This window comes from Pleuronectes platessa, chromosome 15 (assembly GCF_947347685.1).
Source record: "Pleuronectes platessa chromosome 15, fPlePla1.1, whole genome shotgun sequence".
In the NCBI taxonomy this organism is placed as follows: domain Eukaryota; kingdom Metazoa; phylum Chordata; class Actinopteri; order Pleuronectiformes; family Pleuronectidae; genus Pleuronectes; species Pleuronectes platessa.
This window is the reverse complement of record NC_070640.1, coordinates 24,751,234-24,768,813: the sequence shown is the minus strand read 5'-3', so window position 1 is coordinate 24,768,813 and position 17,580 is coordinate 24,751,234. Positions and strand designations below refer to the sequence as shown.

Sequence of the window (17,580 nt, the reverse complement as noted above, 5' to 3'; positions counted from 1 at the left end):
AACGGATGGGTTACATATATACTACTTATACTAGGCAAGACTACTTATTCTATACTGTGTGATGTTTATGAGTTTGATATGTGTTGTGATATTTTAGGTTATTAGTTATTCAAAAGTAAGGTTAGTTTGTAAAGCTCTTCACGGTCTTTCCTTGCATTTCAGTCTACACTCTTTGTCGAACTTATCATCCACACAGACACACGCATATTTCTTTACCTAATTAAAATCTTCCCCCGCTACCGGTCGTAAAACAACTTCAAAGAGGGGGGGGGGGGGGGGGGCTATCTGGCCAGCTGCCATTTTGAGAGCAGCCTGATTTATATAGACACACACACTCACATACACATCTTTGTTTAGTTATATTCATAATAAATGTTTTTCTTTCACCAATGCTCATTCATTAATGTTGCATAAGTGAACTCCATAACCTTCAATGTTCATTATATAATCCTTAAAAGTAAATATTGAGATTTCTAATTGAACTAGATCTAAATGAGACTAATCTTTACATTGGATTGTTGGTCCCTGATACCAGGGTGGTGCCCCGTCGTTTCTAAATTATAATTACAAATTGTATTATTCTTAATTGATAATTGTAGTTTTTCATTAATAATCTCATTATTCTTAATTGATAAATTTATCGTTTTAATTAATAATTGTATTATGTGTAATAAATAATTGTATTATTTTTATAATCACATTTTATGATTATTAATAATTAGCCAACATCAAGTCTACCTATTATTGCACAACATTATTCAACAAAATAATTCAGTTCATACTAACTTTACTAATTAATACTTTATAACAAATATGTATTATTTTGGACAGAGTTACAAAAAGTTTACAGAAAGAAAACTACATTAACTCATACCTTAAAAAAGAAACTAAGGGATAATGTTGTAAAAAAAAAAATATATACTTTTATGTGATCTGTGATTGTACAACAATAACAAATGATGCAGCATGTACCTAAACTTTACTGGAAACATTTTGGCTTAAGCAAGAATCACTACAATACAGACAATGACATTTTTACTATTTTTCTACAGCCAGTAAACATCTAGATCTTCATCAGTCCTCCCCAACAGACTTCACAACTTTTTTAAATTAGTTTTTCTTTGCCAGCAATTTCTCACATTATGAAAAACTGTTTGTACATTCAGGAAGCACAGTACACGTTTTAATGACTTGAGAGCCTGTATAGAAACATTAAAGACAAGTGCCTGGAAAAGACAAACAGTTTTCAAAAGCAGTCACTGCATAGTGACTCCAGTGAGTATATGCATGGTGGACTGAATGAAGCAGGACATAGGCCTATGCTGAGCCGACAGGTGTTATTATTAAGTTACATATCCAAGTTTCAAGTTAAAATACAAATTTGTAGGATTCAGAAACGTTGTAGGGATGTGTATTGGCACTGTTTGACACTAAATCAGTTCATGTTAAGGGCCGATAGAAAAATATTTCAGAAAAGTGCCTTGTGTGGAGCTGAAACTATTAATTGATTGACAAAAATAAGTCAACAATGACTTGGTTTTTATTGGTGTTAATAATTGATTTTGTCACAAATAAATTTTGACTGGTTCCAACTTCTCAAATGTGAGTATCTGCTGACATCCTTATTCTCAGGTCGTTCCCTGAACTTTCTTGGAGTCATAACACAGAATATTTAACTCCCAAGATTAGACTATTCGATGCTTTAATGACACAGAACTCGTCTGACCCTAACCGTACACATTGCATGTTTCTGTCTGATCAATAAAAGCTGCTACTCAAAATAAGTCACACAAAAAACATGCAGTGAAATGTGTTTGGTCTAAGCCTGAGAATCCCACTAACTGAAGGGTCAATTCAGTTTTGCACAAATACTGAGTTTGTTTTGCTCAAAGGGACCAGTTCATATGGGTCTGGGCTGAGGAAACCAATTTAACTCTGAAACCAAACTCTCTATGGTCAATGTGAAGATAAAGCAGCTTTTCAAATGATTACTTTGTGAAGATTGCACTCTTAACATTAGCCAGCTACACTGATTCCACCTGACGCTTTGTGATTCCCAGACGGTCAGATGTCTTTAAACTTTTTGCTAAGCCGAACAGGACACATGGCAACACATTGATAGACATTTAACAATATCAGTATGAAGGAAGCTTCACGTGCTAGTGATGGCAAAATTTGTCAACATATCTATTAACCAATACTAAAACGGCGACGGATTCAACAGTGAGCTAAAATGTGATGAGTGCAATAAACATGTTTCACTCAAAATACAGGTTGCTGCATATTCTGTGCGAGAAAGGGAAAGCAACTTGATTTTCACATGATCTCAATTGAGGAATGTGGATTTCTGTTGAGAAAAAAATAACATCATTTTTGATGAGGAGGTTAAGTAGTGGTCTGAGTCCTTATTTCATCAGGTAACTTACAACATATCAGTGTGTCTTCGCCATGAAATGCTACTACTGACCATCTAAATTTGAAACATTCATTGGCTGACCATTAATAGATATTTGGTCAAAAAGGTTTGGTTTTCAGTTGAAATATTTAATTAGAATATATTAACCTCATCCGAAATATTTAACCACACACATAAAAAATATATTGCTACATTGTATCCTGGAATAGGTCAACCAGGTTACCAGTCACCACTAAAAAAACTTTAATTTCCTGCTAATATCTTGAAGTTTTTAGAGGGACTTGAACATTATTTCATCTGACTGAAATATGAACATTTTGAGGATTGAGCTCTTCTTGACTTTACAGAATAATTTTATCTGCAGATTTGAATCCATTCTGTGACCTTTGGTCAACAAAGCATTATATAATGCATAGTGTAAAGTAGATTGTCTTTATCTGATAACACAACAGAAATCATATTTAACATTCTGATGGAGGAGCAGACATAGTGTAACACTGCGTAACAGTGCCAAGGCTGGTGTTTATTTGAATGAATTAAAAAAAAAACATTTATATACTGACAAGTCATGTGGGTAGTAGGTACGGTCACATAAGTGGCTATTAATAATAAAGTGTACATCTGTCAGTTTTGTTCCATTACGTGCATCATACTAAAAGCAAATCTCCTCCATACTGTTGTTTAACAATGGTAAGTGAAATACTGAATTCATTACATAAAGAGTCTCTGTCACTTGACAGTGACCCAAACCAGTGGGGTCATGTAGGCAGCAACCTTGTTGCGGAGAGTCCCAGTGGTCACCTTTCCAAAACACTCAAACTTCCCTCCTTTACATGGTCACCTCTGCATCAGCATTTGCCTGTTTGAGACGACCTGTGACCGACCAACTACATCTATTAGTCGGGGGCTGTTTCAGGAGGAACCGTGAGGACTTTATCTTGAGGTTATTTTGCAGGAAAAAGGGGTCTTCTATCATACAGGCGACATCACATCTCACTAACAGTTCTTGAAATGTAACACAACTGTAAGGTTCAACTCTCAGATTCCACCATGTCACACAGTTACAAAGACCAATATAGTACTTACATTATGTAAAACTATATATACAATTAATGTTTTATATTTGACATCATTTCTGATTATGCAAGTGCTGTGTCTAACTACAGTAATACATTACATATAAATACAATACCTAATGTCAGAAGTAATAAAGAATTAAAATAGCAAAAAATAAACACTTCAAAGATAATTAGTGCAATTAAATGCAACAAAAAGGCAGCCAAGACATTTGGTCCAAAGGAGCTAACCAGGCTCCAGCAACACTGCATGAGATAGTTTACAGATCTGTCACATGTTCAAATAACAAGCTGCTTTGTTTAGTCTAATTTCTAGGCATCGTTTGCATGTTATGAAAGAAAAATGCTAGATGGTAAGCCTCTAGAAAGTTCTTAAAATCTGCTGAAAGTATTATGGTTTATGACAACCCCCCAGGTCAAAAAGTATTGCATTCAAACAAAACCTTTGTCACCAACCACTGGGACTCATGCAATACTAACAAAGAAATTAAATATTTTACCTTAAAAGGGAGAGTTCACTGAAGGGTGAGTAGATAATGAGCGAAATTTCCTTTTTTAGGTGGAGCTTGGTCTACTCTTTTTATACATATATATCAGGTCTTTTTTTACTGCATAGAGTATTGTGAGGCAACTGCCTCCATCAAATTTTATGCCGCCTCTCGACAAAATTCTAGTACAGTGGAAACAGCTTGTAGTGATCATGTTTATCCTGGGCCAAATGGATCATTATAAGCAGTTGATTACTATAAACAAAGTGCGTTCCTTGTGTTCTTCAGGTTAAACATTGATTTATTTTAAATGACGCCACAACATAAACACTGATCACCACAAAATGATCCATACTTTTACCAAATTAGTTAAATCTTTCTTCAGAGCTGTTCAAACTCCGCTCGCTCTCTTCCTCTCTTGCCAACAAGCAGACAGCCAGACACACTCACACAAACTGTGTCATCAGACCCATGTGTAAACTTAGACTGGGTAAAAACAACAGAATTTGTGAACTTCGGCAATGTATGGAGAGCCGTAAGAGATGGCAGGACGGCTCAGTTTGGCTTGATTCGGTTGGCAGTGCACAGTGCAAAAATGATAGAGACACAGAGAGGGGCAGTAAATTAGTGACAGAGACAACTGTAAAATATAACTTTTTTACGGTACACACATCTATGAAAATACCCAAAATGAACACTGTAAGCGGACTTAGTGGAGCTGTTTATCGATCCCTGGGTGTCTGCCCAAGGCTTGGTGGCGCTGTGGCAGGGATGTGCTCACTCTAGCCTGGGCAGTGGAGGGGTCAGAGGTCCCTGGGTCTTTGCCCCTGCTCAGTGCACTGTACCTGGGAAGTGGAGCTGTGCATGGCTCCCCCACCCCTGCAAGGTCTGACGGTACCACCTCTGCCTAATTTTCACCCAGTAAATACCCTGTTTAAATTCCATCTCATTATTCCTGTCAACTTTTTCAAGAATACAAAAGGAATGAAAACTCTCAAAGACTTTCATTAAACCTCAAACATAAGTCCCTAAGTTCATTATCACCATCACAGTTATAAAGATAAATATAAGGCCATAAACTTCCACTTCAAGTTTAGGAAAAGCAGAGGTTATCACAATTCTGCTTTTATCTTTTAATAGGTTTTTCATATGACTATAACAAACAGTGATTTGGTGAAATGATAAAGAAAATGTGTTTGAATGCATGCGTGTGTAAAGATTAGAAAATGTGTCTCATGAGGGTCAGCTGGTGTTTGGAATGAGCCAGGATGATTTACATGTTGTTGTGTTTGTTCTAATTTAACTGCCATCTTCATTTATATGTTTTCTTCGAGAGGTCATTCTATCAGATGAGGATCTCCACCATGTCATTGTCCAGTTCCTGTTGGATGGATGGATTTAATGGGTGGAGCTGTTGCTGTAGGTGGGACTGGACAGGTTGCCTCCGCTCCAGGGTGCTGCTGTGAAACGCCGCCACATCTACACAAGGAGGACAAGGAACATCAGAAAGTCAGAAGAGGCAGAATTTAAGTTCAGCTTGTTTATAACATATAGGGCCTGATCTACTAAAGGTTTGCGTGTGTTAAAGCTAAGGCTGTTAACGTTAACGCTTTGACGCTTGTAATTAATCTGGAAACCTTAACTCGTTTTTTTTTTTTTGGGACGCAAATTAATCATATCACCAAGTATGACCATGATGACCCTGGTGTGCTTAACGGCAAATTTTGATTAAAAACGCTTTGGAATGGGAGTATAAATAAAACCAAAGTTATGTGTACATACTGCAGTGATGAACTGTCTTTCCATCGTAGTACAACGAGTCTGAAGTACAATCTTTGCTAACACAGACGCTAACACCTAGACGACATCAAGCCATGCTCGTCAAGCTACACTGGCGGAATGCAGCAGAACCGGCTCTGTGAACAAAACGACAAAAACTAAGCTAACTAATGCTATCGCTTAATGGGTCGCAATAGACTCCAGACCCATCCACATAGTTGAAGACAAGGTGCTTCGAGACATTATCCAGATCGCCTCAGGGGACTAACCTACAAAACGCCTTCAAGGGAACTATTGTCACAAGAATCCATGAACTCTATGGAAGTGAAAAGGCAATGAAAGTGGAGCAGCTGGCACGAGCTTCATTTATTGCACTGACAGGAGACCACTCGACATCAGTAAGCACCCATAACTACCTTGGCATAACAGCACATCTAATAGATGATAATTGGCAGCTGCACTTGAAAAACTAAAAGGACAGAATGGCCCTTTAGGCCTCAACAGGAAAAGGAGGGGCGAGGAAGATAATAAAGGTGACACGCCTATGACGAAAAAAGAGGAGGGAAACTCAAACAAAGGAGTATGGAGTGTAAACAGGTGAAGGCGAGTGACTGTAGGAAGGAGAAACAAAAACAGCTAAACAAGTTAAAGAAAGTTGACCAAGAACTGGATGGATTTATGGCACCAACGTCCTGGACCCTGAGGAAGAGAAGCTAATCCCTGGAGCCGTAAGTGGATTTTAAACCCATCTAACCTGCTTGGATCAGAACACGATTCCCTCAGTCCTGGATGGAACAAACCAGATAAGTCCACTCTTGACACTCACCTGGCTTCACCAAGCTCTCTTGGCTCTGGAAAATTCCCCCCCTCATCTTCTCTCTACCTGGAGATAAAGGGCCTCCAAAACAAAGAACAAACATTTCCCTTACTGCACCTTTTCATTGGACCCTAAAGCCTGAAACATGCTTCTGCGTTTTCACGGGCCCGTAAGCGCAAGAGCCCTTCCGGGTCCCTTACGTGCTTATGTATCCCTTCTTACGTGCTGACGGGCGTCGCCCCTTTTTTCTAAAATTTACGGCAAAGCTCCGCAAGCTCACACAGCCGCAAGGCTGTGATTGGTCTGCTCTACATCCCTTCTGGAGCTGCATTTTCGGTTTCATGCCCCATAATACAGGCAGAAACAACGGATGACTAATTATAAGAAGTTGCTCTTCAATGTCCAGCAGCTCCATCTCAATCAATTGTTGTTCGGTTGGAATCGTGAATACACTCTCTGCCATGGTTCACCGTGTGTTTGTAATGGAGAACACGACTGGTAGAAGGTAAATAAACAGTCGACAACAATTGCCACACCCACAAAGAAGGCATCTCTCAGGTCGTCTTCGACAAAAAGCATTACTCCGCCTAGTGTTCTGGCGCGGAATTGCTTTGTAAGACATGCAACGGTTGGGGAAGCATTAATGACAACGAGTCTTGCGCCACAGCGGCGTGAAAAGACGCAGACGCAGTCGCAGAAGCATGTTTCAGGCTTCACTCCCCTCTCCAACAACCCCCCCCCACACACACACCAACTAACCCTTGAATATGAACTCTTAATGAAAGTTTCTTCCACGTTTTTTCTGAAGGGACGGTTAATTGTTCTTATTGTGAAAAGAATTTGATTTCATGGAGTACTGAATATTTTGGTTTAAAAGAGGGTTTTTTTCTGTTTATCTATCGTACGTATTTGATTTGATGTTACCTTGAGTAAATAATATAATTGAAGAGATACTGATAACCTAATTTATGGTTTGTGATTTATTTTCCTTTGATGTTTTGTGTAGTTAGGTAAATGAGCTATCCGGGTTTCCTGTCGTTCCGGGATATATTATAAAGGTTGGCAGGTGAATAATCCCTGTCTGGAGCCCAACTCTTATATTGTTTCAATTTAGACAACGTACGCTACACACTCATTTGCGTTAGGTGTAGTGAAAACAGAGAAAAGACATTTCGCCGAAGCATGCTCTCGCCAGTTTCTTGACGTTGCTAAAGAGTGGGGGATAACGGACAAGGTCATCACTATTGGAACAGATAGTGCTCGATATATGATAGCGACAGCAAGGAGTCTACCATTCAACACTGGAGATGATAAAGCGTATCCAGCACAACAAAGAGCAACTTAAGGCAACGCTGGCCCAGCAGAAGCACAACTTGGCCACGCTAACCTCAGCTGAATATGACAGGCTAGCATATATAGAAACACTGCTGGAGCCATGCAGGTAAAGTGATTTACCTAGTCTCAACTCATTTATTATTAATATATTTTCTTTTAGAAATAATTTTAGGCCTGTCCACTATATGCAGGGTTCATACACATTTTGACCAATGGATTTCCAGGACTTTTCAATAACTTTAAACCAAATTTCCATGACCGAACATTTTGTGAAATCTCGGTGTATACGCGAAAAAGTGACAAAATGTAGTATTCAAACTAACAATGAGAATTCCAAGGCATTTTTAGCGTATTTCTTTAAAAGCAAATTAATTATTTAAAACTTAGCGTAAATGAACTAGGGATGGGCATTCGATTAAATTGTCTTAATCGATCGTCGGGAGACTTGACGATCGACTTTAGATTAATCAGTAATATTTTTATATTAAAATTTACTCTTTATTGGCTATATTAAAATGCAGTGAAAATAAAGAAACAGAGCGTGTTTCCTCATTGAGGTCTTTATTACAAGATGAACAACTCTTGTGGCAGCTAAACGGGATCAGTTCAATGGTTACACTTGAAAATATGCGCTGAAAATATGAGAGAGCAGCTAGCCGCTGAGAGCTAGCTCGATGTGACGGTTCTCGACCACTCAGTCCGGTTGTTGTCACGCCCTCACTCCCGGAACCCCTCACCCAGACCCGGGTCTGTCCGGGTTCCCCTCCGCGTGGAATGAGGGTCCATGTGCGCACATGAAGCCGAGCAGCGGAGTTAGCTCCGGGCTGCTTCCTCCAGCTGCTAACATCCTCACTGGGCTGCGTTCAGGGCAGCTCGGATATTCCGACCTCCTGCCACATAGCGAACATGCAATAGTTTTCATCGATGAAAAAAGAATGTCATCGACGAAATTCTTAATGATCAATTAATCGATCGTCGATTTATTGTGCCCATTCCGAAAATGAACGACATGAAAATATGAATATAACAAATTTCAATGACTTTCCAAAACTTTTGGGAGATTATTTTTTTCCACATTTTAAAAGTCCATGACTTTTCCAGGTTTTCCATGACCGTACGAACCCTGTATATGGATGTTATGAATGAAAAATGTGACAGAGCTCTTTAAGGATGACAAACATGTGTCCTGTTCTGTGGTCCTGCCTCCACTCTGCCACCTTCTGCATACAATGGAGATTTCAGATGTTTATCCCTGCCTACATAGTGCGCTGAAAGGCTGCATTCAAAGGGGACCTCAACACACGAAAGGAGAACACAAACCTGTCATGGTTAAAGGTAGCAACAGCTCTAGATCCCAGATTCAAGTACCTCAGGTGCCTGCCCAGCAGAGAGGGAAGAGGTGTGGCAAAAGCTGAGTCAGATGCAGAAGGACAGAGAAACTGATCACATCCCTGCAGCGAGGAAATGGAACCAGAGCCACCAAAAAAGAAAGTGGCTCTCCTACTGTTGGGGTCAGAGTCTGATGTGGAGGCACTTTCCAATGACAAAACTCCGGAAAGGTATAGGGCAGAGTCAAATGGCAGCATAGACACATGTCCACTACAGTGGTGGTCAGCACACACTGGTTCCCATGGTAGGCTGGCACATCTTACACAAAAGCACCTGGCCACACCTTACTCAACAGTGCCGTGTGAGAGACTATTTATGTTGGCAGGCCACATTGTACAGAAGAAGAGGTCAGCTTCTGAAAATGTCGACAAGCTAGTTTGCCTGAGTAACTGGTTAAAAGAAAAGTAGACACGTTTACACAGTTATTGATATTGAATTATGTGAAAAGGACTGTTCACTTTGTCTCTTTTAAGGCATTTATGACATTCAGTTTATTTTTCAGATTTCAGCCCACTCAATGTAATGTTGACTTTATTTGGGTGAAATATTACCTCACAGTTTACAGACAAGCTGTTTATATTTACTTTGTAGCAGAAGTTAACAGTTTCTCATATGCTTGTCTTCTATTTAAGTTGGCAGTTCAGTTGGGAGGCGGTGGACTAGTGGCAGAAACTTGGGACTATGGGCAGAAAAGGTCTCTGGTTCGACTCCACGGAGAAAAAACTAAAAGACGAACCTGGCCTGTCCAACCTGTCCAAAAATCCAGGAGGATTCTCCCTACCCTGTCTAGTGCCCTTGAGCAACGCACCTTACTCCCCCAACATCTGCTCCCCGGGCGCCGTACATGGTTGCTCACTGCTCTGTGTCCTTCACCAGATGGGTTAAAAGCAGAGATTAAATTTCCCTACAATTGCATGAGTGTGCCTGTGTTTGGGATAAATAAATGTATCTTAATCTCTTAATTATGGATGTTGTGGGCAATGCCAAGCACTCCATGGTACTTTTTAGTCTGTCTTATGATGAGGCACTTTAATCAGTTAAAGCTCTGTGTAGTAATAGAGTAGAGCCCAATTTCAGAGGCGTGCTTACTACAGAGCCCGTGATGAGCAGGTTAAAAGAAAAGGAAGACTTCATGAATGGAGTCATTTGACCCAAGTTCACAAGTATCAAGTAATGTTATTCATTGTAGAGTTTGAAAAGGGACTGTTACTTTGTATCTTCAAAGACACCTTGGCATTCATTTTCTTTTTAAACCTTAAGCCTACTCAATGTAAAATTCATGTGGGTAAAATGTAATTTTACAAATTATTTACAGGCAAGCAGTTATTTTTGAACTTGATGTGGTTGTCTGCTTATTAGGTTAGCTTTTTACGGGTGTTGTTGCTCAGTGAATTAGGATATTATAATTGGCTGAGGTGTCAAATTAAGTTTAAAAAAGCCCTGACCAGTTTGTTATACATTTCTTTATTCAAACACTGTACTTGTAAATAGTAGTATTTTAAATGTGTGATTAACTTGATTCAATTTTTTATTTGATTACACCCACAAAGAAAAACATGCAAGCTGATCTACTAATGGTGCACACTTAGGATGCGTGCTGAATAACATGGGCTATCCATTTAGTACGTTTGCCTTAATGAATACAGGGTATATGCAGCAATCCTGAGATTAAATTCAATACTTTTCAAGACCTTTTTCAAGACCCTTCTAATATTTTTCAAGACCCCAGCGCCACCAGGAGCTGTAACCGGTTACATCAGCGACACAATTTTTCCAGAACTTCTATGTAGCACTGTATCAACACAACATAATTCAGATTCAGCCAGGAATGAATAAAGCTCAAAAGAATAAATTGAGGTACTAAGCCAAAAGGCACAGTTTATTTATAGAACTCAGAAATGTATGTGTGAAAACATTGAACATTGAACTGTACATTGAACATTGAACATTGAACTGAGCTGTGGGAGTGCTCACTCCTTACAAATAGGATTCATGGCATGTGCCTCAATTCAGTTGCTTTGTTTTCCAACAACTTTTCAGTTTCAACCAGCTCAGTGCGTTTTTCCTTGTGCCTTCTCCTGAGGGTGTTTGACTTTGTTATCAGCTGAGCCATTAGCGATCCAGACTTTCCCTCTGCCTGCTCTGCCAGCTGATCCGCAACTTTTTGCAGGAATTAGCAAACCTCTGTTAGGACTTTCTTTTTCTTTTTCAGCTCTTCCAGCTCATCCACGACTGCTTTCCTCTTGAGTCCCTGCTTGGCAGTCTCTCTCTTCTTCCGTTCTTGTTCCAGGTGATTCCTATATTTGGACCTTGCGGAGGCTGCAGAAGCCAGGAGTTCCTTTGTGATGGGTACCTGCAGAACCCCCCCACAGACACTGACCTTGTCACAGATCAAGCGCAGAGCTTCCATCAACTCCTCTTGGATGTTGCAGGTTTCAACATGCTTGTTTATCGAGAATCCTCTCTGTACCGTGGCTTGTCCATGGGACAGAAGTAGCAGGCTCTGAGAGAAAATTAAAAGCTCAGGGTAGGACTTAACTACTGAGTGCAGGAACACATCAACTCGCTGCTTCAGTGGCTGAAAGGAGAGGAATCTCTCATCTCTACCCTCAACATAAAGAAAGCTCTTGAACTGTTGGACGATCACATCACCTACAGAATTTACAGGGAAAAGAGAGAAGTAAAAGAAGTTATTAGTCATAGGTCATTCAATTTCATTCCAGTAAACTGCTTCATCATTTATTTGACAAATACATTTCTCACAGCATCTGTGCACATAAAAAAGGTAAATAGTGTAATGTAGATTTCTTCAGAAAGAGTTATTTCAGTTTCACAATGTTTACGCAAGAATACACGCAAATTAAAAGGTCCTGCACATTGATACTATTAACATACAGCCTTGGTTTGGCCGGGGACGTGGTCGACACAAACAAATAAAGGCTGGCCCTAAGTACAGGCAAAGTGAGGGCGCACTTAACTACCTACTGGTAACTCCTGATGCCTGTTAGCCTTGTGTGGTACTAAAATATAAGCAACTCTACTTATCAAACACAGGGAATTATAAATAAAGGCATGTCTCTTTGACCCTGCTTTGAATAAAGGACTGGTACCCTCAGTCATTTAGGTAAATAAAAGCCTGGGACAGTATTATAGGAAATACAGTTACGTATCAACTTCTATTGTCCATAGACCATATTTTTTGTACCAGCTGAAATGCCTCCAGCCAACTGCTTGTCCTGCAGGAATGTTTGGACTATATTCTTCATCTTTCTGATGCACCACTCTGGATCTGTGTTCATCTTTGTGGGATCCAAGCATGCGATGTTCCTGACCACTGGGAATTTCAGGGGGCTTTTCTCCTGCACTTTCTTAACCATGTTAGCCAGGCCCTGCATACATTCTCTCCTGAAGGTGAGCACAGAAAGCTCACTGACCTTGCTTCCTGGCTTGCTCTGAAGTGCCTGATTTATTTATGGAACAGAGTATAAATGGAGCAGACGGTAAGCTTTGTATACTGTATATACACTCATTGAACTTTAAGACTTTAAGTAGATATTTATTTGAAACTACCCCGGGGGGGGAGATAGTGGCATACATGCAACCCTGAAAATGAATATATCAAAATTACCTTGATGGCACATTCTGCACCCAGGCCTATGTCAGCATTCAAAGTGGAGACCCAGTTTGCCTTATCAGCTGCATCGACTTTGGTCAGTTTCAGGGGCGAGTCATCCTGTAGGAGTTCCCTCTTCACAAACCGCTTCAGTAGACTCTTAAAAAAAAAAAGACATGTAATGAGTGACAGAACAATTAAAGAAATGTTCTGCTTTGTATCATTACAAAATCAGTAGTATATCCAAAATCAGTGAAGAGTTACTTATGCCAGTTATTGAGAGTTGATTTTAAGTTGTTGATTTAAACTATTTGGATATACTACTGATTTGTTATGAAAATTGGCAGAGTGTTCCTTTTAATATAGATTAATCCAATTCAGTTAAATTACTGTATTTGTACCTTCAACAGCTCAGCCAAGTCTTTGGCCAAGAAGGGCAGCACTGGCTCATCGGTTTGGTACTTTGTCAGGAAGGGGTTGAAGGTCCTGGAAATCACCAGGAAGAAATGCAGCTTGGGAATGATAAATGGATCCCCTTGTGCTGCCTCAATGGTGTCATACGAGGCAGTGGCAGGGTTTGGGACTTTCTTCTTCTTGACAGCATCCACATACATCTGTAGCATTGGCCAAACCTCAACTGCTCTCTCTGCCACAGGGACATTTTCAACCCATCTGTGGCCACAGAATGGTAGTGGGAAGCTGGAGGACTGAGTCAGGCTAGTGAAGTCCTCTCTCCTTGCAGGAACATTGTGGAAGAGGAAGTGCATTGCTCTCAGGAGCTTTTCCAGATGCCACATGGTGAAGCCTGCCTTTACTGCGTTGTGGAGGGTGTGAAGACCACAGCTTCCAACCAGGACCAGCTGAGCACCTCCATAGAGCTCTGCATGTTCTTTCTGGAGAAGTTCCACCAACTTAAAGTTGACATTCGGGCCATCCATGCTGATGGACATAAGGTGCCTCATATTCAGTTTTGCAACACATTCCTGTGGGTTGACAAGGCAGTAAGTTTATTAATGACAATAATCCATGAACATTTATTCTTGAAATACACTGGCATTCAGACAGTAAGGTAGAACTATTGTCCAGATTCTAACTTATAATTGCATTAAAATTAGTTATTTTAAATAAAATTATTGTAGCAATCGTGATTTTGTGTTGCTCTAATTGCCTGAAAAGAAAATACAATATAAACCTAGATTTTGCTCAAACAAATTACAAGGGTACTGAACAATTATTGTGAAATTTGTGCAATTATCTTGTTTGTTTGTACACTAGACCTATTGACCAACTGTGTGAATATTTTACATCCAGGTCATGTTACTCTGGCTACTTCCAAGCCATTCAAGTCAATGTTAATTGCATAATTAGACAACTGCACTCCCAAAGAGTGGAACAATTTGCTGACATGCTAAATTGTAACTTAAATGCAATTCTAAATCGAAGAAAATTTGTCAAATCTGTATCCCAGCAACCAACCACAGCAACACAACATTTAATTATCAAAACAAAAAATGCTCGGAGATACACTTACTTTGATGTGATGCAACAAGTCATGGGCTCTGCCATGTCCCAAGAATTGAGATCCAAGGTACCTGGATTGGACTCTGTCATCCTCCCAGTATTGAACGTGGACATCGAGCTGTTTGTTTTTTGTGGACTCATTTGAGGCTCTCATCGAACATTAGCACAAACTGCCCAGCTTTTTGACACCATCAACAAGCTCTTGCTTGAAGTATGGTGCTAATCCGAATTTTGTTATGTACCCGGTTTTGTCCTTGCCGCAGGTGAACGTCTTGGCGATTACCGAATCGGGAAACATTTCTTGGAAAATTGCTGAAATGCCTTCATTTGATGTTAGAGAGTGGTGTTTCACAGTGGTGTCCAGACACCACAACACTTCTGCGCCCAGCGTAGGTGTGGCTCCCAGCGTCCCTCTGAGGTCTGTTGCGGCGGCAACTGAGTGAACGTTAGCTACGCTAGCAGTAACGTTACCAGCTTCAGCTGTCTGAACTGTACTCGTCGTGGGCGGTGTAACAACATTAACCGAGGAAGGTGTTGCCCAATGCTCGATTGACACCTGCTGTCTGTGTGTCGCAGCGGATTTGTGGCTTGCTCCTAGCATGTGGGACCGGAGCGCATTAATCCCCATTGAAGTTACGCTAATTTTCTTCTTACAGAACGCACAGTACGCCTCCCGGTCATTCCCAGAGACGGGCTTCAGCCAGGGCTTGAACGGCTCGTGTTCAAGCCACGACCCAGCGAATTTACACTTACCCATCGCGGCAATATAAATAATTTATAGCGCACTGTTCGCAGCCAGCCATCCTACATGGAAGATTCAACGACTCGCGCAATTCGCGCTCTGAGCCCGCTCGAGCCCCGTCCCCGCTTGAACGCCAGGTATTTTTTTGTTGCGTTGTTTTGAGGATTAGAATAAGTGAATTCACATAAACTTTTAACAACTTTTGACAAATATGCTATACAGATTGAGAAAAAAACACATCTGTAAGCTATTTTATTTAGTGGCTTTATTGTGGAAGGTTGATGTGTAGTTCCTGTTATAAGCAAGGTGTTGGTTGGGACTCTTGTTTTGAAGGGGGGTTCTAACGGAAGGGGGTGTTGTCGAGAGAGAAGTGCGAAGGAAAATAAACGAGAGCGATCTCCCGATTCAATAACCATCTCTCGTGTCATTTTTCGGCTGAGGCCTGACAGTATAAGAGGAAAAAAACCATTGGCTAAACAGTCTTGAATTCGAAAAAGATTCAAGACTTTTTAATACTTTTCAAGGGTCTGGATTTTCCCTAACTTTATATATCACCTTTTAGTACTTTTCAAGACCCCGCGGATACCGTGGAATATGTAATGTTCGGTGTTTCTACTTATTTTGGGAGGAGTAGATGCAAAAATTTAGCTCACGCATTGTGATTTACAAAGCCTGTAAATAGTTGCAGGGATTGTGACTTCATCTATATTTAATGTTTGAAAGGTAGGTGCTAATCTGCACAGCATTGCACAAGGATGGCTGCAGCCAATCAAAACTGAGCATCACAGCCCCAAAACAACAGAAAATTTACATCAAACCTAAAGAAATATTTACATTGATATTCATTATTTCTTTCTATTTCCCTCTCTTTGCATACAATACATTTTTAAATGAAGCTTAGCGTAAGTTCAGTGAGGAAGACTTAACCTGCAGACGATCAGCTGATCGTGGGCATTCCTAAAATATCCAGGAAAGCCCAATGGAGGACTTCACCTGCATAGTGATCAGCTGATTGTGGGTGTTCCTTAATGTCTAATCAGGTCTGGCGCGGTCTCTTCGGCCAATCATTCAGAACCTGTCAAACTTTAAAAATCCCTTCTCTTCTCTTCCGCAGTCAGCCGTCCTTCAGTGACTTGCATAACCCTTCCTCCACCCCAATCTCCTCCAGTCTCTAGTAGAAATATTCATCACCTCTTCTGGATGCCGACCTCAACTGATTATATGCATAATCTTACATCCTGTTGGGAGCGATCATGGACCTTGATGATGGATCCCAATAGTGTCAGTGGATTGTGATTACGGCGGTACCCGATCATGGTGGGAGCTGATCGCGGACTAAAAAAGCAACAAACTGCCTGACAATATACTTATTACTTGTGGCATCCATTGCACTTCTGTCCGTCCTGGAAGAGGGATCCCTCGCATGCAGCTCTTCCTGAGGTTTCTACGTTTTTCCTTTTTAAGGAGGTTTTTGTAGTTTTTCCTTACTCTTGTTGAGGGTTAAGGGCAGAGGATGTCCCTATTGGTGTCCAATAGGACAATTCTCACGAATATGGGCTATCCAAAACAAATCGTTTGACTAATGAACCACCACCAGTGTCTAGACTAGGGTTGCAAAGGGGCGGAACATTTCCGGAAACTTTCCGGAAACTTTCCATGGGAATATTAAGCTCGGGAATTTAGGAAATAAAAAAAAAAAAAAAAGCAATTTAAACGCTGGGCAATAAAAATATCATTCAAAACTCTATTTTAAAGATGTTTGGAATGCAGCACACGTTGCACGTTGAATTTCAACCCTGCACTGTGCATTTGTCCATCACATATACAGATAATTCCCAGCATCCTGCACACTAGTGTGCAGGACTAGTCAGGTAAGTTTCGATGATATTACTGGGGAAAATATATTAGCATGCTTATTGAGGATTATTCATCTGTTCATCTAGCCCAGTGGTTCCCAAACTTTTTACAGTCTCGTACCCCTTCAGACATTCAATCAATCAATTAATCGATTGTCGATTAATTATGCCCATCCCTAGTTTTGACTAACGGTCACTAACCTACCTGTAACTTTTTTTGGCAGTGTAATTATTTTGCTGAATATGGGTATTTTTGGCAATGCGAGTTGGCTATTCAGACTATTTAATATTGCACGATTATTTATAGCTCAGTTTGAAAATGTAATGGGCTTTTTCACTTTGAAAACGCAGATAAAATGTTCTCCCCACGTACCCCCTGAACCACTTCGCGTACCCCTTGGGGTACCTGTACCCCAGTTTGGGAACCGAGGATCTAGCCTATTTCTATTAATTTATCCATCAATTGTAAAATATTTTTAAAGACGATTCCAATTGTTTGGCCAACTATTTATATCTGTGGCATTGCATTAGTGTTTTTTTTACAAGCT

At 40.3% G+C, this 17,580-nt stretch overlaps 1 protein-coding gene across 3 annotated transcripts in view; it reads right to left on the bottom strand.

Annotated features, from left to right (window-relative positions):
- Positions 1-1,022: 1,022 nt before the first annotated feature.
- The window catches only part of amot (angiomotin), a 67,305-nt gene continuing 50,747 nt past the window's right edge, over positions 1,023-17,580 (bottom strand). Inside the window, exons 12-13 of one of the 3 annotated variants that reach the window (XM_053440883.1) lie at positions 6,586-6,657; positions 1,023-5,459 (exon numbers count right to left, since the gene is read on the bottom strand). In XM_053440883.1, the coding sequence (XP_053296858.1) occupies positions 5,326-5,459; positions 6,586-6,657 (206 nt within the window). In that variant the 3' untranslated portion in view covers positions 1,023-5,325. Of the gene's footprint in view, positions 5,460-6,585; positions 6,658-13,684; positions 13,897-17,580 lie in introns of those variants that run through there. The other 2 variants (XM_053440884.1, XM_053440885.1) reach the window with 2 other exon arrangements.